Here is a 25,460-nt window from a genome sequence, read left to right as displayed (position 1 = left end):
GGGCTTAAGCAGGCATCAGAATTGCGTCCTCCAAATTGACATGAGACCAAATACAGTTCATTTTTGATTTAAAAGTCAAATGAGGAGACCTGCAGCGAGGCTTTTAACAAGGACAAAAAAGTACGATCACATCACCCCAATTTTGGCTAACCTGCATTGGCTCCCTGTTAGCCTAAGATGCGATTTTAAGGTTCTCCTACTACTATACAAAATCATACATGGACTTTCCCCCTCATATCTTTCAGATCTGATCTCCCCCTATGTCCCGGCCCGAAGCCTTCGTTCCGAGAGCGCCGGTCTCCTGGTGATCCCAAGAGCCAAGAAGTGTTCCGCTGGTTCGAGAGCGTTCTCCATCCGGGCACCGGTGTTGTGGAATGCTCTTCCCCCTGAGATCCGATCTGCAACCTCGGTGGAAATGTTTAAATCTAGGCTTAAAACTCACTTCTACTCTATAGCATACGAGTAACCTAATCTTATATGTAATAACTTGTGAAGCCCTTAGAGACTAATTGTGATTAAGGGCTATGCAAATAAAAATGACTTGACTTGACCAGGATCAAATGAGATTGCTTGGAGAAATAAGACCATAAAGGATTGATGCATTTAATCAAAGCTGAAATGACACCGATTCTGAAGAGAAACAAAAAACGGGGTGATAGTCAAACAGAAGCACTCACAACGCTAGAAAAGCTAAACTATCCAAGGCGTGTCAAGATGAACAGCACATATCACTATATGAGATTAAGATATACAGTTTGATGGAAGATTCACGATAGCAGGTCAGTCACAAACTAAGTTATCTAAAGATGCATCAACAATTGATCCACTGGATAATTGACTAGATGATTAATCAGCGATTTTTCATAAATTTTTGTAATGGAAATGCTTATAATCTGCATTATTTTAGCCACTCACCAATTTGAACCTTTTTTTCAGAAGGGTCCCAAACTCGTGAACCCTTCGGATGATTTTTTGAGGCCCCATTCCACTCCCACATTCCAAAAACATGCATGTTAGGTTAACTGGCCAGTTCAAATTGGCCCTAGGTGTGAATGAGTGAGCGAATTGTCTGTCCCGGTGACTGGCTGGCAACCATTTCAGGGTGTAGCCTGCCAGAAGATGGCTGGGATGGGCTCCAGTAACCCCGCGACCCTACTGAGGATAAGCGGTGCAGGTAGAGGATGGATGGATGGTCTGTGGCACACTATCACTGTTTAAGAATACATGGGGCGGTCGAGGGCTTGTCGCAAGCTTGATTCCTGGCTGCTTAGAGTTGAACATCAAATGGTCTTTGGGCAAAACCCTGATCCCCTAATGCCCCCTTAAAGCAGGTAGACCCCTTGTATGACTTACTCCACTATCAGTGTGTGAGTGTGTGTGCATGTGTGAGTACATTGTAAAGCGTTTGGGGATGGCTTCAGTGACTGGTTACAAGCGCCATAAAAATCCAGTCCAATAACCATATTGAAAACACAAAGTAATTGATTATCAAAAACAAGTATGTTGCATTTGTGCCAGCAAAGATTGATTCAATGCTGATGTCTCTAGCTGGAAATGGCTGCCGATGAGTTAGAAGTGACCATAATGGCATTTCTATAGTGCTTTAACCTGTCACTGGAGACTTCTCAAAGTGCTTGGCAATGTATTTGACACTTACCCATTCACAAACACAATCACACAGCGATAACAGAATCCGCCATGCCATGCTTATATTTAAAATGTGTAAAATTTGGTGCCATCTGCCATACGAGGTAATTTCAGTCATTTTAACCATTTTACTTTTGAGACTCTTTGTGATTATGGGCAATACAAATAAACATGACTTGTTGAAAAAATCTGAGGAAAAAAATTGTAGTTGCTGAAGCAAAAATACACCGTCGCCACAAGGACTTTGAGGATGCAAAACAACAAAAGGTGAAAGATCAAAGGAAAAATGAAGCCTAGTCGGCACAGCTTAGACATTTCAAACTTAAAGACGCCCGCAACAACGGTGGTGGTTTAACTCCCCCAAAATAAAGTGGCATTGGAAGCCATGTCAGCTTTGTGGACCAAGCGTCCACCCAATTTTGTCTTCTTGTTTCTGAATAAGCAGGTGTCTGGCGGTTATTTTTTTCTATTCTTGCTTTTCTTTTTCTTCTCTTGCTGCGGCTGCGGCAGCGGCTGCTGCTGCTGCACGACTTGTAGCAGCTTAATGGCAGCAGTGTTGTTTGGCTCAAGCTCCAGGAGTTTGTTCAGGTCTCGAACGCAACTTTTCAAGTCCTGAAAAAAAAAAAAATTGCGACTAGAGATTAAGATAAGATTTTCCACACTATAAAATGAATTACAGAATTTTAAGACGCACGCCCCAAAAAATAAGCTTTTCATACATACATGAGTGGCACTGGAAAATAAGGCGCATGAGATTAAGAGTACAGTGAGAGCTACCGTGTTCATTCATGTATCGCCATTGGGATCATTATGCACTTATAGCTAGGTACTAACGGCGTTATAAATGAGTCATTAGAACGAGTATGATATTTACTAAGCGCTGAAAGAAAATGTGAATGAGGGCTGAGTTTTGAGAGCAACCGACTCGTGTTGTTCGTGAACGAAACGTCTCAAAGACGTCTCTTGTAAGTGAACCAAGGGTTCCCACCAATCAACAGCTGGTTCCGTCAGAGACGACTTTTTTTCTCTAGCGATTGGTCAATGTGCATTTTTGCGGGGATTCTGGGTTGTTGACTTTCAATTTGGTGAGCATAAAAAGGTTAAGCTGTTTTTTTTTTTAATATATAGATTTATACATATTTTACTTATTTTTCCTGTGGTTTTCATCAATGATGTGTTTATTTAAATGTCAAAACATGGTTATTTGTATAGCCCTTTATCACAAGGAGTCTCAAAGCGCTGCACAGACCACAGATTATTGCAAAACACAGACTACTATGACACCATCCCCTTATCTAAAACCTACATGAGAGCAAGGCTAAACTCAAAACCTCAACATGAGGTAAATGAAGAAACCTTGAGAAGGGACCGCACATGAAGTATTCCCCCTTCCAGGATGACCATGCTGCAACGGATGTTGCAATTAAAGTTTATTCTTTGTTCTTCTTTTATTTCCTTCTTCTGTTTTCCTTTTGTTATTGTATTTTTCCTTTATTCCACATTTGTTTTCGTTAATATATGAAACACGCTCGCAACACAGCAAAAGACTTTGTTAAGGGGCCGGTCACACAGACATTTGCGGCTGAATCACGGCCAGAAATTTCTGCCTTTGAGGCGGACGCTATTGGACGCTTTGAGATCGCCATTCAGACGAGATACAGCAGTGCTTAACACGCGGTCGGAAATTCGCGCGCGGGTGGCAGCGCGAAAAAGTTTTGCGCTGCTCAATTCTTCAGAGCGCGGGTACACAACCTTTCACGAGCGTATCGAGGCTGAACCACGGCCAGAAATTTCTGGCCGTGAAGCAGACGCTGTTGGGCGCTGTTGGACGTTTTGAGACCGCCATATAGACGAGATACAGCAGTGCTTTACTCGCGGTCGGAAATTCACACGCGGTTGGCCGCGCGAAAAAGTTTTGAGCTGCTCAAAAGTTTGAGCACGTGTTAAACCGCGCGCCGCACACGTGGTCAACACGAGGTAATGACGCGGAAATGACGTGCTATGGCCGCAGCCAGGGCGTGGTTACACATGGGTAGGACGGGAAACTTCAGCGGGTAATCGTGGGTGGAGCATGGTAATAGCATGTTCTGCGCCTGTATCGCGGTGTTATTATGTGAAATTAGCGTGTTACGCGTGTGACAGTCAAACGCCTTTCTCCGCGTATATACAGCGCGATTTGCCGAGCACACGCCAGTTGTGCTCGAGACGTCAAGGGGGTGAACATGGATCTCCGTCAGCGTAGTGACCTCGTCTTAATCCATTTTTATTTTTTGACATTTCTTTTCAAGATAATAAAATAAAAATGACGCCATAGCTTGAAATCTTGATCTTCACAGGACTGTGTCTTGAGCGGTTATGATTTCTACAGCCCGGTGTTATGCCGAGAAATACATCCCTGCCGAGATTTGCATCCCCTCGCTACTACAACCACTTTTACCTCGTTTTATCTCACTTTTAGGGAATGTAATGGCGAACATATAACCAAAACCACTTCGTCTTGCATTTGATGGGAATGTAATACAACTTAAACCACCGTCTTTGTTTTTGTTGTGAACGTAATCGAACAGTAATGCACACCGCATATAAAATCCTTCCCCCCTCGCGTGAACGCGCATTCTGCTGCGCTTCCAACAAAAGCGATCGTATTCTATATAAAACGCTTATTAAAACAATAAAGCAAGCTAATTATAACAATTGGGAGATCCTAGTCTATATAACGCGTTTATTTAAACAATAAAGTGCGATCGTATTCTACAAAATGCGTTTGTTAACACGGATGAAAAAGTCACCAACGTCAATGCACGCTTCCAACAAAAGCGATCGCAGCAGAATGCGCATTCACGCGAGGGGGTCCACACGAGAAAATGACGCAGAAATGACGCGATGAGGAAGCGGAACAGTCGCCGGCGTCTGTTTTGCGGGCATACCACCGATGAACAGCGGGTTGGCCAATTTTGCGCATTTTCCATCGCAGGCAACCACGGGCAAAAAAAAAAAAACGCAAAATTTTAGCCGTGATTCAGCCGCAAACGGCTGTGTGACCGCCCCCTAAAATAAAATATACGGCATCTGTAGAGATCACGGCAAACTGTCCTCATCTTCCTCCTAATAACTGACGTCATCAAAGTCGTCTTCCCCAGTATGGGAAAGAGGCTTTGTCATGTAGACGTCATCCCACACTCCCTTATTCAAAAACACGCTAGCAACACGCTCGCAAGTTAAAGTACGCGCAGTAGCTCTGTTTCCTTCTTTATCGGACTGCTCGATTGCGTTTAGCTTGTAAGCTGCGTCATGTGCCTTGAACTCGAGCGCCGCTGGCGACTGTTAGAAAAATTACATAAATTGGCCGCATCACTGAATAAGCCGCAGGGTTGAATGTTTGGGAAAAAATTAGCAGCTTATAGTCCGGAATTTACGGTATCTGCTCTGCTTGCTCTGTTCGCTTTGAGTGTGATTTTTTTTCTTCTGTGCATCTCATTTATGCACTTTGCTGAATTTTGCAAATTAATACTGAGAAGTGGAGTCGAAGACAACCCGTTACCTCATGAGTGCATTGTTCCTCAAAAGGTTTTAACCCAACAGGATAAAATCCTGCAGTGTTTTATTTGTTTTAACAAAAGGAACGGAATGTAATGTTAGTAATGACTTCTTAGATTATTTCTAGACCATTCCGTAGCTCTTATTTATTAAGGTGTACAGTATAGGAAATATTATGCTTATATTATAATATCGTATAATGCAGAGGGGATATATTTTTTTTTTTTTACAATATATCTGTCAATCGTTTCAACCATCAAAATTCCTAATCATGACAGCCATACTCACAGCTCTAATTGTACAGAAACTCCTAGCTACTTCACACTTCCGTTCTTGCTGGTTTACTCCTTCTTGAATTTTTAATTGAATTGTCATTGATATCAACATATCGTTTATTGTGTTTCTAATAGATAGCAGACAGCGAGGGAGAGATAAGGGAGGGCACTATGTGCTGTGCGCCCGACTTCGATAGGCTGGTGTATGCCGCTAGGCAAACAGATGGTTTGGGCATGTGCAGTCACAACGTGAATAATCAAAACAAACTGGGACGCATAGGGCCACTAGCTTTTAGCGGCTTGTTACATTTAATTTAACTAAGGAAAGTCAAAGGAGTGCAAAAAAAATGCTGATCACCAGTAGGTGCTCTGCGGATTGTTCTTGCTTTCCTTGAATCACATGAGGCGGTGTCGGAAGGGAAAGCAATAGCCTGGCTGCAGGTCCGGCCTACTGCTCGGCTAGGATAACACTTGATGCTAGCGCACAACTAGCCAGCCGCTAGGTGCAACACAGGAGGAGGGGCTTCAACGTCCATGGTGTTGGCAAGGGTCCAAGCGTTCTTTTGACGAATGTCATCCAATTTCATTTGACTTTTGTATAATGACAATAAAACCATTTATTCACCTGCAAATATATGTTGTGTGTCATTATTTGTAGATCTATAGTCATTGTTTTGTTGCATATGTGAACTCTCAGATGGTAATGACATAATCTTGAGGTAAGTTTGCCCCTTGAAGGTGTGAGGCCACTTTGCAGATATTCACTTTTGCACGGGTGGCTCTAGTCCCGACTAACCGCGAAAACTGAAGGATCTCTTATCACAAAGATTTATCAGTGGATAGGTAAAATTGCAAGACATAATTTGCAACGGAAACTGAACCCAGATAGCGATAGTGAAGGCACCGATATTTGCCCACTAGTTGTACAGATAACATACAAAAAGGAATTACAATGCATCTCATTAATCACACTATTTTTACACGCTTTGCAGGAAAATACAGTGAGAGCAATACGTGATATAGTGTATTCTAATAGGTTAAACCAGGGGTGGCTAACCCGGTCCTGGAGAGCTGCACATCCTGCATGTTTTGGAGATTTCTCTGCTCCAACACAGGTAACGCCAATTTTAAACTTGTTAGCAGGCTTTGTGAGAGCTTGAGAACGATACAGGTAATCGTAATTACCTGTATTGGAGCAGAGAAACCTCCAAAACATGCAGCTCTCCAGGACCGGGTTAGCCACCCCTGGCTAAAACAGCCTTCACCTTTGCGTCAATTACTTATCGGTTTAATACATTTAAAAATGACTAGTATTGTGTTGAAAGACGGTTTTCTGTTCCTGTCTTTCACAATTAAACTTCGTGTAGTAACACACACCTATAGATTTCCAATCTTATCCACCGTATTCTGTGGTATATAAAGGCGCACCAGGTTAAAAGGCGCACTTAAAATTTCTGGTAAACTTGGGGTTTTTAAGTGTGCCTCATTGTCCGGAAATTATGGGAATATGGTTGGTGGTTTTGGCCACTCTGAGTCTCCTTAGTTTGTTGACTTCTTTCTGCTTTGTAGCACTACACAATACAGCAACATCTAGAAGTCAATTATTACACAGTGCCCCTTTTGAAGGTTGAAAGGTTGCTGTAACATAATCTCAAGTAACTCCTAACACTGAGGAACATTCACGGTTTCATACTGCAGAAAAACTGGTCAGCTCATGATGATTTGAAAAAGGGGTCACACTGGCCCCAAAGATTATTGATTCGGGCTCCTGTATGTACAATATGCTAGTTAGGGGTTGGCAACACAAAATGTTGAAGGAGCCATATTGGACCCGAAAAAAAAAAAAATGTTTAGAGTTGCACAAATTTATTTTTCTAAGCCTTATAAAGGAAGTCAAGGTAAGATCATAGGCCCGAGACTTTGTTTTTAATTATCAAACCACCACTGTTCTATGTTTATTTTTATCTGCAGAGGATCCACGCGGCTGCAGCACCGTCAAGACACAGGGAAGCGGGGCGGGGCGTGTCGTGGCGAGGGGCCAGAGTCGGCCAAAATCACCCTTTCCCTCTCAAGTCCTCACAAATAAAATGTGAGAATTCGGGTTTGCTCCCTCAAATCAACTTAACTTGTCAGGTTCAAGCTTTTACACCTGCTGGCCGGGTCGGACTGTAATTTTTAGGACAAAATTTTACCTCTATAAAAGACAGGCAACACATCAAGTATCAAGCGTCTGATATATTATCAATATGATAAATAACAACTAGATGGCAGGAGTGGCTTTGATCAGATCTTTGTAAACTTGGTGCCTAGTTTCATTCCTGTATCCTCTGTATGACACCGTGTGTAGTCGCAGGCCAATATGCTGAGTATGTGCAGTGCGTTGATAAAAGCAAAAATATAAGTACAGACGGTTAACGCTTCAAAAACATAGGGACAGAGAGGGATGACATTTAGTACATGTCTGCAATCGTCATGGCGGCTGAAAAATCACATGATCACTACACCCCAAAAAAATCAGGGGCTGCAAAATTCAAGGATAAGTTATTGAAATAAAATGTTATTTTACAAGCCAAGAGCCCTTGTGTTTATGGAAAACATTGTAGGCATCATTATATATATATATATATATATATATATATATATATATATATATATATATATATTATATATACACAGTGGAACCTCGCTAGTTTGCGGTTTCACCTTTGCGGGTTCAGAGCTTCGCGGGTCTAATAAATATACCTTACCTTCTCAATAAAAGCATTTATTGACTTGACGCCATTGAGCGCGAGCTTATGTCAACTGAGGACACGGTGTGGACTCTTATTGTGAAGGGGGAGGCCCTGACACAATGCTTAGTCATTGCCGCTTCGCTCACCCCCCCCCTCCTTCAACTCCTCCCACCTCACCCCTTTCTTATGTGGCGCTCAGTTTATCAATGAGGGAACTCGGCGATGCGACGTAAGTACCGTATTTTCCGCACTATAAGGCGCACCTAAAAGTCACAATTTACCTTAAACAAACGCAGAATTATTCAGAATGTCACGTTTGACACACACACACACACACACAGAGAGACACAGAGAGAGAGAGAGAGAGACACACACACACAGAGAGACAGAGACAGAGACAGAGACACACACACACACACACACAGAGAGACAGAGACAGAGACACACACACACACACACAGAGAGACAGAGACAGAGACACACACACACACACACAGAGAGACAGAGACAGAGACACACACACACACAGAGAGACAGAGACAGAGACACACACACACACAGAGAGACAGAGACAGAGACAGAGACAGAGACAGAGACAGACAGAGAGATTCTCTTTCATACGTGCATTTGTATAAAAAATGGCTCCTGTTAAGAGACACGCGTACAACGCCGAGTTTAAACTCAAAGCGATCAGTCACGCAGCACAACACGGCAATAGAGCGGCAGCGAGAGAGTTAAACTTAAATGAATCGATGGTACGGAAGTGGAGAAAGGATGAAGATAAGCTCCGCCAAGTAAGGAAAACTCAACAAAGTTTCCGTGGCAATAAAGCAAGATGGCCAGAGTTAGAGGAGACACTTGAACAGTGGGTTGTTCAACAAAGAGCGGCAAGCAGAAGTGTCAGTACGATAACTATACGTATGAAGGCAACAGCGCTGGCACAAAAACACCGGACGTGTTGGATGGCCCATTCACTGAGATATGGTCAATTCGAACACAGCAGAAGAAGAATTCGAGGGATTCGTCGATGAGGAGCTTATAGAGTGATCTTTGTTTTTCTTTTGTGTGTTTACGTTTTACATTTTACAGTTATTATGTTATTGCTTTGCACTCGTTGTTTTTGCACATTACGAGTGTCACTTTATTGCGATTGCACTAACGTTTCATTTAAAATAACAGTATCAGACGTTTTTTTCTTTGCGTGTTGACTAAATGGACAAAAAATAAAATGATATGTCGATGTTGTTCAAAGATGTGTCACGAAAATGCTTTACCTCAGAGAAAATAATAAAACGGCTGTTTATTTATTTTGGGAGTGAATGGAGTTGTGGAAAGCTTGATTGTTAATAAAGTTTGAATGTTTTGTTGACATTCCCTTGAGCGTGGCAACATCTAGAGGTTGCATAACGTAACTACATTCTCTACTGTAGTCAAGTCGTCACATTTATTTACCGTAAATAGCCCTTAATCCCAAAAATGTCTCGAAGGACTGCACAGGATTACAATTACAAAATTGCACAATTACCTGATCTTAAACCAGCATGCACTTATAGCGCCTTATAATGGGGTGCGTCTTATGTATGGCATAAGTTTTAAAATATATCATTCATTGAAGGTGCGCCTTATAACATGGTGCGCCATATAGTGCGGAAAATACGGTATATTCTCTTCAGTCACATTTCATCTCAAGTTTGACTTTATTATACCAAAAGCGAGCGGTTGTTTGTACTACCTAAACACGGCTAATTGTGTGTGGTTTCGTGCATTTGTTGTAAAAGCTGTTCGATGCCGCTAGCTAAAGTATGTTGTTATTGTCAGAAGGTAACTCTTTCACTTTCATTAAAATGAACACAGATCATTTTTTTTTAACTGTTGTTTCCCCAAACACTTCACAAACACTCATCATATCACATTTTCACTGTTTTCATTTTCAATATGTAACCGGTAGTGTTAAGAAGCGAAATAAGCTGCGATTGCTGCATACAATCATACTGAATGGTTCGTAGTGGTTTCGCCGCAGTCCTATTCCATGTTTTTTGTTTTTTTTTAACATAAATTTCACTTTCTCTCTACCCGTATTCTATATGGTGTACTGTATAAAGGGGGGGTATACTGTATACGTTATTTAAGCATTTTTGAAGGGGCGCCAGTTTTCGCGGCTGGTCTTGGTCCCCATTAACCGCGAAAACCGAGGGATTACTGTGTGTATATATATATATATATATATATATATATATATATATATATATATATATATATATATATAATTCTGCTTGAAATGCATCAGTTTACAAAAAGCTGTTTTTCCTCAAAAGGTTTTTTTTGGTAACAAGTATTTTCAAGAAACTTAATGTTCAACTGTTGTTTACTACACAATGGTAAAAGCTAGAAGCATACTTTTATTCTAATAAAAGATGAGTATTCAAGCTTTCTTTTGATATGCCCTATGCCTATGTAGCTACAGAGCTAAATTATCTGCGGGCCATTAAATAAACGGGTCAAAATGGCAAAAATGGCACTTCCCATTTGAGAGAAACATCTGGCACTTAGTTAAGAATGTGTCATGTTTGTCCGCCGCAGAAACCATATCATTTTTAATTATCAAACATTTTCGAACAATAGACAGGGAGCCACTGGAGGACGACAAGAGTTTTATGCGGCTCCAAATCCGCTTGTTGCTGACCCCCGTACAAGTAGACGGGCAGGTCTGCACTCACCTTTAGTTCCTTGTATCCCTGCGCTCGTCTGTACAGTGCCTTGACGTTGTTCCTGTCGATGGAGAGTGCTGAACTGCAGTCTCTGATGGCATCGTTGTAGCGCTTCAGCGCTAGGTAGCACAAAGCCCTGAACATACGTACAAAGGTTAGCATTGACTACGATAAAACAGGCAACGGGTTTACCAACCGGTTGGTGAAAGGGGCAGCCTCTTTGGCATAGAGGAGTATGCTCTGCGTGTATTTTTCAGCAGCCGGTGCGTGCAACCCTTTCTTGACCAGTGCATTTCCTTCCTCTTTTAGAATATTAGCCCGCTGCACATCCGTTTCAGCACGGAAATTGTGGTTTTGTGTAACGCCGTTCTGTTGAGGCGGTGTGGTGGCTGGCCTTCGGCTGAGCTTCTCACGTACCGCCAGAGGTACAACAGGGATGCTAGGCAGCTTCTCCCGCCACGACGGCCCATCAACCTCCATCAAGGCTTTTGACATCCTTAAAAAGTAATCCCAAATTTGTAAACATACAAAAGGTACACGTTTTTTTTTGCATGAAATCTATACACATTTAATTTGTTCATTCATTATTTTCCAAAATGATGCATTTTGAAGACAGCCTGTTTAGTCTTTGACACCCTAACCTTATGTCATCAGACAGGTTTCGTTCGCTTTTATCATGGCCAAATTCAAGAACCTTTTAAACAATTTCAAAGCTAATTTTCATTTTTTTCCAGTACCATTAAACGAGGAAATCCAGTGTGAATCATGTATTTTGCAGATCCACAAAAAAATCTGGTTTACATATGCAATTTTTAATCTTGCATGTGCATTTATCAAGACACATGATTTTTAGATCTTGACTAAAACGCAAATATATAATTGTGGATATTAACAATTCATGTGTCAATATTATTTTGAGACAAATCTCTCCCCATATAAGTTGTCAGGTAAAAATGACGGTAGTATGTAGCTTACATTTTCAGTTGGGTCAAGTTCTTCCCATTATGAATTACCAATGAGAAATACTACCTCCATTTTTCATATTGCGTTTACTGTCCATAATTGGCAAATAATATTTGCACCAATACACTTTTCATAGTACCCTGTCTAGGTGTAGCAAACAGAAATATAATCATAGTTAAGCTAGTCACAGACTACTGAAGGCCTGTGCGTTGGAGCTGGGAGACCCTCTACAGCGCATCTTCAACCTGAGCCTTGAACAGGGGAAGGTCCCTCAGCTGTGGAAAACATCCTGCATCATCCCAGTCCCAAAGAAATCAAGACCTGAGGAACTCAACGACTTCAGGCCGGTCGCCCTGACATCACATGTGATGAAAACCATGGAGCGGTTGCTGCTGCACCACCTGAGGCTACAGGTCCGTCATGCCATCGACCCTCTGCAATTTGCTTACCAGGAGAAGGTGGGAGTGGAGGATGCTATAGTCTACATGCTACACCGATCCCTCTCTCACCTGGATAGGGCTAAGGGGGCTGTGAGGATTACATTTTTGGACTTCTCCAGTGCCTTCAATACTGAATAATGTATCCATCTATCTCCGTAGGTTACCTTTCATATGATGGGAAAGCACTGCCTCTCCCATTCTAAAGAGATATACGGTATTTTCACAACCATAGAGTGCACAGTTTTGAAAGGTTTAGTATCCGTAGCTGGTCCTATTTGTGTATATAACACATACATAGGGGCGCACCTAATTTTTTCTGGTGTGAGTGCACTCGGCTGCAGCCACCTTACAACAACACAGACAAGCATCAAGTGTGCGTATTTAAGAATATAGAGGGAGCAAAAATTAGTTTGTGGTTTATTTAAGTATTGGTTACAAAGTAAAACACATTGATAAAAACTTGTCAGAGTTTGTATATCAGCTTCCTCCACTTGCGACCCATCGATTCATTAATCATCATTTCTCTTGTGGCTGCTCGGTTTCCATGTTTTTCAGCGTAGCGTAGAAATCAACACACCATGGCGGGCAAAAACATGTAAAGTATTTGATGAGGGAAAGTTTTGAATGTACCGTATTTTCCGCACTATAAGGCGCACCGGGTTATAGGGCGCACCCCGAAAAAATAGTTTTTGGTCCTATTTTTGACATATATAAGACGCACCGGATTATAAGGCGCTACAATGGGAACGTGGACAAAACAGTCAGATAGTTCAGTCCAACTTATTACCCCCTTAACATTCCGAAAGCTTGCAAAGACGCAAATACGTGTCGAGAACACGTGCGAATGCGGTGTCCGTAAGATGTCACTCAAATGCATCGTTCCATCATTCGGAAGGTTAAAGTCTTGGGATTCAAGAAATGCTACACATTCCTTAGTTTCTATTTTCTTTTTCGCTCGCAACTTTACTGTGCATATGACAATAAACACTTGGAATTGAGTTTAATTTAAAAATAGACGCTCCATTCCATCCATTATCTGCACCGCTTATCACAGAAACATCGAGTTCAGTCTGAAACAAGACAATATAAAACCGGGAATAGCTCACCGAAGTCGTTGTGTTCATAATAATGTGCAGGCAATGTCCTCTTATATCCGTGAGGGTAGTAAATCCAGGAGAATACAATATTTACAAATACAGAATAGAAAAAAATGCTTTCTCTATGCCATCGGCCACATGCTATACGCATTCATCTTTTTCGGCCAATTGCAGGCTTTGTTTCGCTGTTTAAGCCAATGGCAGCCTGTACATTATAAAAAGGATCCGCCTCTTGACCTCCGAATAACTTTAGCCAATAGTGATCGATTCAACTGATGATTGACACATCTTTTTTCGGCCAATTGCAGGCTTTGTTTGCCGTTTGAGCCAATGGCAGTCTGTAAATGATAAAAAGGATCCGCCTCTTGACCTCCGAATAACTTTAGCCAATAGTGATCAATTCAACTGATGATTGACACATCTTTTTCGGCCAATTGCAGGCGTTGTTTGCCGTTTGAGCCAATGGCAGTCTGTAAATGATAAGAAGGATCCGCCTCTTGACCTCCGAATAACTTTAGCCAATAGTGATCGATTCAACTGATGATTGACACATTGGTTAGCCAATGAAACGCCGGTAAATAAATCCCACCATCCACCGCGTACTACTTGGCGTTCGGGCGAAAATCGAGTCGGCGGCTGCAAGTTAGTTGGAAAACTTAATGTTGATCCATAAATAAGGCGCATTGTATTATAAGGCGCATGGTCAGCTTTTGAAAAAAAATAAAGGCTTTTAGGTGCGCCTTATAGTGCGGAAAATACGGTAATTAATATTTAGGGTTCAACTCCGTTAAGCCATCGACAGCTTAATGACTTTTAAATTGGTAAATACGCTACAGCGTTCGCATCCATGAGTACTTTCGCATTGATTGTGACGTCACATCCTCTGGGAATACCGTTAAAATTATAAAAACATCTTTAATACAAGAGATCAGCCGATTATTGGTATTATCTTTATTTTTTTGACAGGCCGATTAAATATATTCAAAACTGGGTTAAATTGGTTCAGATGCATTCGGGCCCCGCTGTCCCTCTCGCTCCTACTTCTTGCCTTCCCCGCTCTCTTTACTACCCACACTGCGCGTTCTGATTGGATAAGCGACCAGGCGGAGGCACTAAGGCAATAGCTATTCCGACTTCAAACACTCCAGACAAGAATAAAGCCACTGATGGGAATATATTTTAAAAGTCCGTGGTAGAAAAGCGTGTGTGTAATTGAAAGCGTGAAAAGTGTAGTTAACTGGTTTAGGAGAAGCACGATCAGGTGGACACTGATGAATTTGCTCTTATCATATCATTAGTTGGTCAATCAAGCATGTGTTTGTGATTGAGAGAGAGCATTAAAAGCTCGCTAAAGTGGAAGGTTGGGTAATTAGCTGTGACCATAACATTAGTTTGTCAATCTGGCTCTGAAATACGAGTCCCCACACTTTTTAATTTGCGAGTTTTGTTGAAATTTCTATTGCTTTTTGCACTTTTGTTTTAAATTAATTTAAGTCATGTTGGTTGTACTGACAGTTTTATTCGTTTCCTGTAAAAAAAAAAAATCAGGGAGCTATTGGAGTATCTTTATAAAAGTTGCTGCTATGCCTATTTTTATTTGCTGCACTATTGGAATTTGGTTAAAATTAAAGATTTGTCATGTTATTCATTTTGAAATTCTAATTATTTTTACTTTAAAAAGCCCTGAAAAGCCCATATCAGTCAATGTAGTGCAGATATTTCTCTCCTCACAAGAGCATCGGCTTGCACACAACTACAGTAAAGTATGCATCGAGTAAAAGGCGTGTACCTGTTTGCGCCATCGTGCGCGGCCACTATGTGTGCGTCCAGCTGCAGTACGGTCTTGTAGTCCACATAAGCCTGACGGTAACGCTCTTGAGCTTCCGAGGCAGCGGCCCGGCGCAACAAAGACTTCACATTGAACGGAACCAACTCCAGGGAACTGAAAGGAGAAACATATGTTGTCTCTATATTCAGGTCCTTGTACTTTAATGAGTCTATAGTTCAGTAAAAAAATCAAAACACGGAGAGAAGACAATAAATGGATTTTGATAATTCAAGGAAAACGGGGGAGTGCCCAAACCTCAGGTAGGAAATTTCAATCTGATCTAAAAGCCCTCACGAGCCATGTATTTTTATTGAATTTCCTAGGTTACAAATGCTATAGTAGTCTTTATTTAAAAAATATATATATTAAAAAAAATAGATCCTGCAATCAACTGCTGTTCTTTGTTTTGAGTGCCTACTAAACTTTAAAATTTTCAAATCAAATTTATTTGTAGAGCACTTTCAGACAATAAATTGCCACTAAAAGTGCTGTATAAAAACATTCAGACTACGGACGCTCCCCTACTTACGAAAATTCGAGTTACAAAGAACGGTACATACGAGCATTTTTTGGGGATGTCGAAAAATAACGGACATTGCTGTAAGTTTGATTTTGTGCACCTTTTTCTGAGTACAGCACTGTGGTGCTTTTTCTGCCACGTGGCGCTGTGAGAGGTCACCCAGCATCCACCCCGGAAAAGAAATCCGGCTTCTACTTCCTGATTTGTGTATACACACTGAACTGCATCTCTAGGACGCCGAGAACTTTAATGGTTTTATTGTTTAATAATTCATGCATCCATTCGATATGGTTGGTGTGAAGTGTAAAGAAGAGGCGAGCAGTTTCTTTTGAAATAAAAGTGGAACAAGAAAGCTTGATGCGGTTGAGAAAATGGTTGGATGGCTTTTTTTTGTCTACTTTTACCACGGAGGAGGCCTAAATCATCCAAAAGAAAGTTAAACTTAACTTTATAGTAAAGTCAAGTCATGTTTGTTTGTGACACCCTTAATCACAAGGAGAATCAAAGGCCATCACAGACCACAGAGTGTCAACGCCTAATGTGTAGCTTTGTTTTTCAGTACTATGCTTTATCATTCAGCCTGCTTTGTAACGTTATAGAGCATATTTTTTATTAATTTTTTTTTCCAGTTTCAGAATAATACAGGTTAATTATACAAGCCTTAAACATACTCATATAAACCTTATACTTACATTCCATAAAAAATATAGCACTGGAGCGACTTACGGACAAATTCAACTTACAAACGATTGTCCGGAACCCATCTCGTTCAGAAGTAGGGCAGCGTCGGTACAATAAAGACAATAAAATCCCCCTTTTATCCCCACCTAACAACCCAAAACACCTATAACACGGAACACGCACAATGGTTAAAGTACAATAAAAACAAAATAAATAGTAATATAAATAAAATATCATTTATGCCAAGGCACAAACTAACCATGTGAGCAAAGGGACCTGAGGAGGTTTATCCACACTGCTAGGGATGGCAACAGATGGCTTTAGGATTTTCGGCCATAGAACCAGAACCTACCAGTGAAATTGAGTAATATACTCACATGTTGCAGTTCTTCAAACATTCAGCACAGTTTCCTTCTTTGAGGTAGCTTGCGGCACGGTTGGAGTGCAACAAACTTAAATCTTCCACGTTCTTTGGATCTATGAGCACCGATACATTTATATCAATCACTCAGGACAAATATCATAATGCATGTTAATAATCTTAGATGGTGATCGCTGTTAAAATACTAAATAAAGTCAGATAATTGGTACAAAACAGTCAAGTAGGCAACGATATGCAAGCATTTATCATCTGATGCGGTGGTTCTCAATTGGTCTGCCTTAAGAAAAGAAATCCACTTCCCTAAAGTAAAGGATTGTGCAGATTAAATCAGAGAGAAAAAATATTTTCCATTCTTTTAAGACAGAAATGAACAGCAAAGACAAAAAGTTTCCCTTTAATACTCAATTAGCTATACTTTCAATAAAATCCCGCAAAACTTACTTCAGTAGCTTTGGCAGTTTTTAAAAGACCATGAAATGAAAAGCCGCAACTACTGAAATATGTATATTTGAAAACATCTCAAATTACGTTTCTGGACTATAAGGTGGACTTGATTATAATGTGCAACCTCAAAATACTCAATTGGATATTCTTTCCACACGGGGTGCATGAAATTAAAACTACAATACGAGTGTAAGATATATTAAAAAATAAAAATAAAATAAAAGTTACTTCATAGAAGTTAAACGTTATGAAATCTTGTTTCACAATGATAAAAACTTGATTCCTTTATTAATGGTTCCCGTATATTAAAGAATTTCATTATAATTATGCATTTCTGATTTACCATATTTCCAGTCCAAGGTGCACTTTTCAATTTTTGGCACCTTTGTTTTTGAGTGTACCCTATGGTACAGGATATATACTACTTTTAGCACAGAGACCTCATTCACTCGACCCAAAGAATCAAAACTACATAATGGGGGGGTGTTGCCCAAGTAGCATTTTTTATCCACAAATGCATATTGAACCAAAAGTAGCAATTAAAAATATTAAAGTACACAAAATGTTCTTCTGGTTCGCTTATTGCGACATCCGTTGCAGCCTGGTCATCCTGGAAGAGGATTACCTAATGTGCGGTCCCTTCTCAAGGTTCCTTCATTTTCCTCATGTTGAAGTTTTTGAGTGTTTCCTTGCCCTCATGTAGGTTTTAGATCAGGGGATGGTGTAATAATAGTCGGTGGTTTGCAATAATCTGTGCAGCCCTTTGAGACTCTGTAATTAAGGGCTATACAAATAAACATGAATTCACTTATCAATAGGTTAATACCTGGGTTTACCTTAAGTAGACTAGTAGACTACTTCCGAGGGCACACACTTGGAATACTTTACTGTATGTTGTGTCTTATGTCCTATATGTCAGTTGTATTACCCAAGTATTAGCTGTAGACTCACTTGCACTTGTATTTAGTATAATCATAGGGTTAGGACTGTTCTTGTACCCCTGCACTTTATTGTTATTGGAAGGGTGAAACGTAGAATTAAATTACTATGTACGTCTGAAGAAATTGACAGATAAAAATGACTTTGACACTCTTACTAAATTTTACTGTTATTTTAATGTGAGTGTCAACTCAAATTAAAAGAGCATTATCGCCATCTACTGTTAAGGAATGTAAAAGACACTTAGTTATTTTTCTTGGCATCATTTTCTCCAATGTTACATGAAAAATATCATAATTACTGAAGTGGTTACCAATAGCAGGAGAAACTTCCTGATCTGACTCAAATAAAACACGTTCATTATCCGGTCGACGTTGTTTTTCGGTGCGAAGCATCATCCCGGTTTGCAAAGATGAGCCAGAATGAGCCAAGTGCTTAATGGATCAGCTAAAGGTCTGTGACCCACTGAAAATGGTACTGCGACTCAATCTTGGGTTGCGACCCACTTAGGGGTTACAATCCACCGGGTGAGAAACACTGATCTAAAACAGTGCAAGAATTCTGTGTTAGAACCAGTGTATTGTCTTATTGGGATTTTTTTCCAATGTCAAGATATTCAGGTAGTTTGAGAGAGCTCTTCACATAAACACACGCAACCAACCCCAATATACAAGTTGAAAAGTGTTACTTGGGTCAATTGCTGAAAGTAAACATACAATGAGTGTGAAAGTAGCTTACTGGTCTTGTATAGTTCATCGATAGCTAGGCTGTACAAACGGGTGGCCTCTCCGTATTGGCCTGCCTTGAAGAACTCATTGCCGGCTTGCTTCAGCTCGGCCCACGGCCTCGCTTTCTGCGTCATGCTTACACGCCTGTTTTAAGGGAAATTAAAACTCAGCATACACAGAAACAACGCACTCAAAAATAAAAACGTAAAAGCTGAACACTGTCCAACACTGGTATTTATATTCTCTAAATTTACATACTGTACAGTATGTAGGTTAAAATGAAAATAAAAGTCACCGTATAAAAAAATGACAGTGTCTTAAACTGTATCGACGGGGTGAAAAATCGATTATAGGACATATTAGTGCCATGTTTAAACCAATACTTGAAATTTAAAAAATGACTTATAACTGTCATGCTAGCAAACGCCGACCTTTTTTCCTGATTAAAGCTAAGCTAGCAAACCCACCTAAATGGACGCGGGAAGCTAAGCTAAATGGCACGCTTCCGGTTGCCGAGTTAAGATGGAAGCTAACACCGGCGTGTTAGTTATGTTTAGGAAAAGAGTGGAAGGCTGACTTACCGGCTCTCGGCTACTCAGTGGCAGATTCGGCGGAACAAAGGCAATCAGGCGGTGTGTTAGCTTTTTAAATTCTCACTTTCCTCTCCTTAGTCAAAGGTCTTGTGGTCTTTCTGGAGCTAGGAGTGCTGAATGCAGCGTGTCGGGTTTCGGCAGTACACCGGCATGCGCACTGCAATTTATTTTGATGGTTCCAAGAATGCAAATGGGGGTGGGGATGCCGGTTTGTATAACACATAATTTTGATTCATTATTGAGCATACAAGAAACTACTGGCCTTAAATACTTCATACCTGTGAACCTGAGATAATGTATCCCTTTATTAAGTGATACGTTTCGAGACCGGGTGGAAACATTTGTTGGCCTGGAGAGGGATGGGCGCCATCAGGCTGTACTTGCCCAAGACACATGTAATAGAGTTGAAATTTGATTGTTTTTTAAAAAAAATAATTCTCACAATCACTGTTTTTGTTGCATTACTGTTAAAACTCTGGTACCGCATTCATTTGTGACGCCATGGTCGTGTGACTGTCTTTTTCGTTTAGCACTTTATGGGCTTCTACGCTTGCCGTTCCTTCAGCTATATCACCTCGTGCTGAAGGTAAGCTGTGCCCAATATCAGTTTGAGTAAACGTTCATATTTTGCTAAATATAGGAGCTGCTTTCAAGAACTATTTTTGTATATAAATGTATATAAGTTGTGCTAAATGATGCATAAAAAGCACTAATTAATAGTGAAGTAATGTAGCTTGAAACAATGATTACTGTGATGCAACATGTTTCAATGCAACCACGCCACTATGTGTGGCAAGTTGAGTGATGTCCCGTTTTTGTATTTTTGTTAATGTTTTAGATGTATGCAGTCCGACACGGACGCCCTGACTTATTTGTATTGTTTATTGAATGGAGGTATGTGGGAAAGCTGTTATTATTACATACCTGTCAACCTGTACGGTTTTGCTGTACAAAGTACGTTTATTATGCATTTTAAGACGTGTACGACATACAAGAGAATCTGTACGGAAAAACGCAAATTTGTCAATTATGGGTACCATCCGGTATACACCGACTATCACGAAACTGCAAATCAATCAAGTCAAACGACTTCGCCGTGGAAGCCTCTATCTCGGTATAGTTTTTTTCCGTTGTAAACGAAGCGAGCGGTTTGATGTAGTGAAAGGAAGTCCGTCTCTTTTCAGACAACTGGCTTTTTCGGCTCAACTCATTAAAGAGAGCCGGCTCTCAAACGGCTGACGGCTAGTGAAGGGCAACTTCTCCCATGGCTGCTAAGACGCTGTTTCGGCATCCGACTGCTCACAAGTGAGTATGGGTTATTGTAAAGGTTGCTCCCACTTCCGTAGGCAAGTAGCCCTTCTAAAGGGACGTGTCTGTGAGCTAGAGCAGTTTAAAAGGAAAGTGTTCGGACACCACTGCTAGCGTGGGTTGTAGCGAACCTGCTAGTCCGGTTAGCACTAGCCCTAAACGGCATGCTAATCGCGGTTAGCCAATTCAGACACATAACAAGTTCAGCCCCCTAGCTAGTCCCACTCCACCCCAGTCTACTGGCTCCCGCACCCTAGTTTTAGGTGACTCCATCACCCATAACATAAAGCTTAGCACCCCAGCCACGGTTATGTGTATTTCTGGGGCCAGAGCACCCGACATTGAGGCTAATTTGAGGGAGCTGACATGCAAATCTAGACACCAGGACAGGGCTAGCTACAACGATATAGTAATTCACGTCGGCTCTAACGATACTAAAAAGAGGCAATCTGAGATAACAAAGAAAAATTTTGCTTGGACCTGTAATCTCGCCAGCAAGATGTGTCGGCATTGAGTAATTGTCTCTGGCCCCTTGCCTGCGAGAGGCAATGATGAGCGGTTTAGCAGACTAGTCTCGCTAAACCGGTGGCTGGCAAGTTTTTGTAGTCAGCAGGGATTTAGGTTTGTGGATAACTGGCCTGCTGAGGAGAGACAGCCTTCACCCTAACTGGGAAGGTGCTCTCACTCTTTCTAAAATATAGATTACTGTTTAAGCCTTCCATGACAGGGTACACTAGTGCAGGCCAGGTCACAGGTGATTAGTGAACCTGTAACCACGGGTGTGGAGTCTGTATTGCTAGAGCTAACTAGCGCTATGCTAGATTCATGCAATTCACATAGTTTTTGTAGTTTAGAGCGTTCCATTGACTGCACCACACACCCTGATCTGTACTCTTCTATAGCATCTTCTTCTGTGCTTCTTACCTCTGTTTCTCCCTTGTTAGGTGAGGAGGGAGAAGAAATAACATTATTTTCTACCAATAGTCCTCCTGCTACACCACCTGTCGACAATATTCCCATGGCATGGAATTTGGGCCGCATCTGCCGTCATGCAAGGCACAAGACCGACAGTATAATCCTGTGGAGGTTACCACTAAGGTTGCCATTAAGGTTCAAAACTCTGGAAAGATTTCAGCTCAGTCCACAGTGCTGAAGCTTGGCCTTCTGAATATTAGATCACTAGCCTCCAAAGCTTTACTTGTCAATGACCTTATTAATGAACACAATCTTAACCTTATTGGCCTTTGTGAGACCTGGTTAAAACCAAATGAGTTTGTAGTGTGAAATGAGGCTTCTCCCCCTAACTGTGAGTTCGCACTTGGCACGACCATACAAAAAAGGTGGAGGCGTTGGTCTTATATTGGAAGGTAAGTTGAAATTTACTGCTGGTACCCCCACTGTTTTTAAAACGTTTGAAGCACTTGTTATGAGGTCCTTAATGTCAACACCAATTTATGTAGTTGTTGTGTATCGCCCACCTGGACCATACTCATATTTTTGGGATGAATTTTCGGAACTGTTAACAGACTTAGTAACTTATGCGGACAATGTTGTAATTATTGGTGATTTTAATGTTCACACAAACTCCCCATCAAATGCACTTGCAATTGCTTTTAAGTCACTGATTGATACATTTGGTTTCAATCAAATAGTTGATGTGCCCACTCAAAAAGATGGAAACATGAAATGAAATGAAATGAAATGATCTGCATTTATATAGCGCTTTTCAAGTCAATGACTTCCCAAAGCGCTTTACAATGTGCTCCACATTTCCCAATAGCGGCCTTGCAGCCATGTAAGGCGCTAACCTGCTTATTGGGGGTATTAGGGGTTCAGTGTCTTACCCAAGGACACTTCGACATGTAACACGGACGAGCCGGGATTCGAACTGGGCTCCCTTGATCCCAAGACGAGCACTCTACCTCCTGAGCTACTGCCGCCCCACTCTAGATCTCGTTCTGACCCGTGGCGTAGTAGTCTCAAATGTTAGTGTTACGTATCCTAATGCCATCTCTGATCACTATCTTGTTAAGTGTGAGGTGCTGTTTGATAATTACTGTGATAAGGAAAATTTAGGCTTCAGCAGTCGCAATATCCGCCCTACAACGGTATTAGCTTTAAAAGAACTATTACCTACGGTAACTGCAGCCTTCCCTTCGTACACTGAGTCTGTGGACTCACTTACAAACAACTTCAATACTGCTTTGGTAATGGTTCTTGATTCTGTGGCGCCCCTAAGGCATAAATTTCGACCTAAGAAGCATACACCTTGGTTTACTGAAGAAACCAGGTCACTCAAACAAGGTTGCAGAAAACTTGAAAGAAAATGGCGCACTACTAAGCTGGAGGTTTTCCGACTGGCCTGGTGTGACAGCTTGCTAAAATATAAAGTAGCTCTTGCCTCAGCTAAAGCATCGTTTTTCTCTAACATTATTGTTAAACATAAGAATAATCAAAAAATTTTGTTTGACACAGTGGCGAAACTTACCAGACATCAACTTAACCCAAATAGTTTTACTTATTCTGGTAACGAAATTATGGAATTGTTTAATAAAAAGATTCAACTAATCAGGAATGAAATTTAAAAAGAACGCTCTGTAACCTCCTATCTCAAAGATCTGGAGGTGTTAGGTAAGGACCGTGTCGGCGGTTGTTCAGAAACATTCTCCAGTTTCAATGATTTGTCCCTTGATAGTCTAGCACAGATAGTCAGTAGGGCCAAACAAACTACTTGCCTGCTTGATCAGTTTCCAGCTTCACTGGTAAAGGATCTGTTTGGGATCTTAGGACCATCAGTTTTAAATATTATTAATATATCGCCATCCTCGGGTACTATTACTGTAGCCTTCAAGTCTGCCGTCATCAAACCCACGCTTAAGCGACCTAACCTTGACCCAGAAAGCCTAGGTAATTATAAGCCAGTGTCAAATCTGCCATTTTTTGCGAAAGTACTTGAAAAGGTTGTTGCACAGCAGCTAAATGACTTCATGTCAGAAAATAACCTCTTTGAAACTGTCCAGTCAGCATTTAGGGCAAATCACCCTACTGAGACAGCCCTGGCTAAAGTAACCAATTATCTCCTTTTAGCGATAGATTCCGGTGCCTCATCAATGTTACTGCTGCTGGATCTCAGTGCTGCTTTTGATACTGTCGACCACAACATATTACTGGTTCGTCTGGAATGCATTGGTATCTCAGGAACTGTACTCTCGTGGTTTAGGTCCTACCTGTCAGACAGGATGCAATGTGTTAACTATGGCAATCTGACCTCTAAACAATCTAATGTCCCCTGTGGTGTTCCACAAGGCTCTGTACTTGGCCCCCTTATTTTTAGTATTTATATGATCCCGCTTGGTGATATTATCCGCAAGTATAATATTAGTTTCCATTGCTATGCAGATGACACTCAACTGTATGTGCCACTGAAGACAACTGGACATTTAGGTTGTAGAAATCTGGAGGCTTGCCTTACTGAGATTCAAAGATGGATGTCACTTATTTTTTTACGCCTTAACCCAGAAAAAACTGAAATGTTGATTATTGATCCAGCTCACTGTCGTGAGTTCTTTTCAAACACTACCCTGAACCTAGACAAATGTAATATCACCCATAGTGACTCGGTCAAAAACCTAGGTGTTCTATTTGATCCTAATATGTCGTTTCAGTCACACGTGGAAAATATTACTAGAGTAGCTTTCTACCACCTCCGTAATATTACGAAGATTCGTTCGATGCTGTCCCAATCATATGCAGAGGTTTTAATTCATGCGTTTATTACTCTTTGGCTTGATAACTGTAATGTATTGCTTTCTGGTCCCCCGATGTCTACATTAAAAGTTTGCAGCTGGTTCAGAATGCGGCAGCTAGACTTTTGACTAAGACCAAAAAGTTTTAGCATATTACTCCTGTATTGGCCAACTTGCACTGGCTCCCAGTCCACTTAAGATGTGACTTTAAGGTTCTCTTATTAACATATAAATGTTTGCATAAACTTGCACATTCTAATCTCTCTGATTTGATTCCCCCCTATGTTCCTGCATGGAGTCTGCGCTCGGAAAATGCCGGTCTCCTTGTGACTCCGAGAGCCAAGAAGTCTGCGTTCTCCATCCGGGCCTTGGTGTTATGGAATGCCCTGCCTCCGGAGAGAAGATCTGCAACCTCAATGGAAGTTTTTAAATTGAGGCTTAAGACACACTTCTATTCCAAAGCATATGATTGATGCCGACCTCATATTCTGTATTGTCCTGTCTTTTTCCGACTGCCTGCCTGGTGGTGATACGAAGGAGAAGGACAATTTGGAGATGAGTCAGCGGACCAGCGTTTGACCTGAAGAATGTGAACGTCTGCATGGACCAGCTGGCAGAGATGGGAAATTGCGTCGTGGCCATCATAGACTTTCTGGACTAGTTTACAGACTGGGGGCGTCGCTGGTGTCATGCACTTTCCGGACAAATTTTCAACATGTTACCTAGTGTTTACTATGCCTGTGTATAGTAATGCTAATTGTGATTCACCCTGGTCATCCTGTAAGGGGGATTACCACTTGTGAGGTCCTTTCTCAAGGTTTCTCTTTTTCCTCACGCTGAGGCTTTGAGTTGTTCCTTGCCCGCATGTTGGTTTAATATCAGGTAATTGTGT

The 25,460-nt window shown here is 41.2% G+C and overlaps 1 protein-coding gene and 1 long non-coding RNA gene across 5 annotated transcripts; one reads left to right on the top strand and one right to left on the bottom strand.

Annotated features, from left to right (window-relative positions):
- Window positions 1-589: 589 nt before the first annotated feature.
- Window positions 590-19,671, bottom strand: tomm34 (translocase of outer mitochondrial membrane 34). Of its 2 annotated transcripts, none has more exons than XM_088337519.1 (7): window positions 19,503-19,671; window positions 18,932-19,065; window positions 16,806-16,905; window positions 15,189-15,341; window positions 11,096-11,395; window positions 10,909-11,035; window positions 590-2,259 (listed from the first exon to the last, which is right to left on the bottom strand). In XM_088337519.1, exons 2-7 carry the CDS (start codon window positions 19,053-19,055, stop codon window positions 2,104-2,106), a joined length of 960 nt encoding a protein of 319 aa, XP_088193645.1. In that variant the 5' UTR covers window positions 19,056-19,065; window positions 19,503-19,671; the 3' UTR covers window positions 590-2,103. The 2 variants fall into 2 exon arrangements, with proteins under 2 accessions (XP_088193645.1, XP_088193647.1); XM_088337521.1 differs by lacking the exon at window positions 590-2,259 and adding an exon at window positions 5,722-6,084.
- On the top strand, window positions 19,439-25,460 carry LOC148363584 (uncharacterized). 3 transcript variants are annotated; one of them, XR_015850665.1, is made up of 5 exons: window positions 19,444-19,553; window positions 20,045-20,100; window positions 20,699-20,819; window positions 21,767-22,189; window positions 25,106-25,460. It is a non-coding gene; the product is annotated as an uncharacterized LOC148363584 (long non-coding RNA). The 3 variants fall into 3 exon arrangements; XR_015850664.1 differs by lacking the exon at window positions 25,106-25,460 and having other exon boundaries at window positions 21,767-24,510; XR_015850666.1 differs by lacking the exons at window positions 20,045-20,100; window positions 25,106-25,460 and having other exon boundaries at window positions 19,439-19,553; window positions 21,767-24,510.

The sequence above is a fragment of the Urocampus carinirostris genome, chromosome 6 (genome assembly GCF_059441175.1).
Source record: "Urocampus carinirostris isolate Australia breed hairy pipefish chromosome 6, RoL_Ucar_1.0, whole genome shotgun sequence".
Taxonomy (NCBI): domain Eukaryota; kingdom Metazoa; phylum Chordata; class Actinopteri; order Syngnathiformes; family Syngnathidae; genus Urocampus; species Urocampus carinirostris.
Note: the sequence above shows the minus strand (reverse complement) of the source record. Positions and strands in the feature narration are given on the sequence as shown.

Excerpts from the sequence above, each read along its gene's own strand:
- tomm34 (XM_088337519.1), bottom strand. The coding sequence starts at position 19,055 with ATGACGCAGAAAGCGAGGCCGTGGGCCGAGCTGAAGCAAGCCGGCAAT. Across the intron at positions 15,342-16,805 it reads TGTTTGAAGAACTGCAACAT|TTCCCTGGAGTTGGTTCCGT; the intron begins GTGAGTATATTA and ends TTCTCCTTTCAG. Across the intron at positions 11,036-11,095 it reads GCTGCCCCTTTCACCAACCG|GGCTTTGTGCTACCTAGCGC; the intron begins GTTGGTAAACCC and ends ACGTATGTTCAG.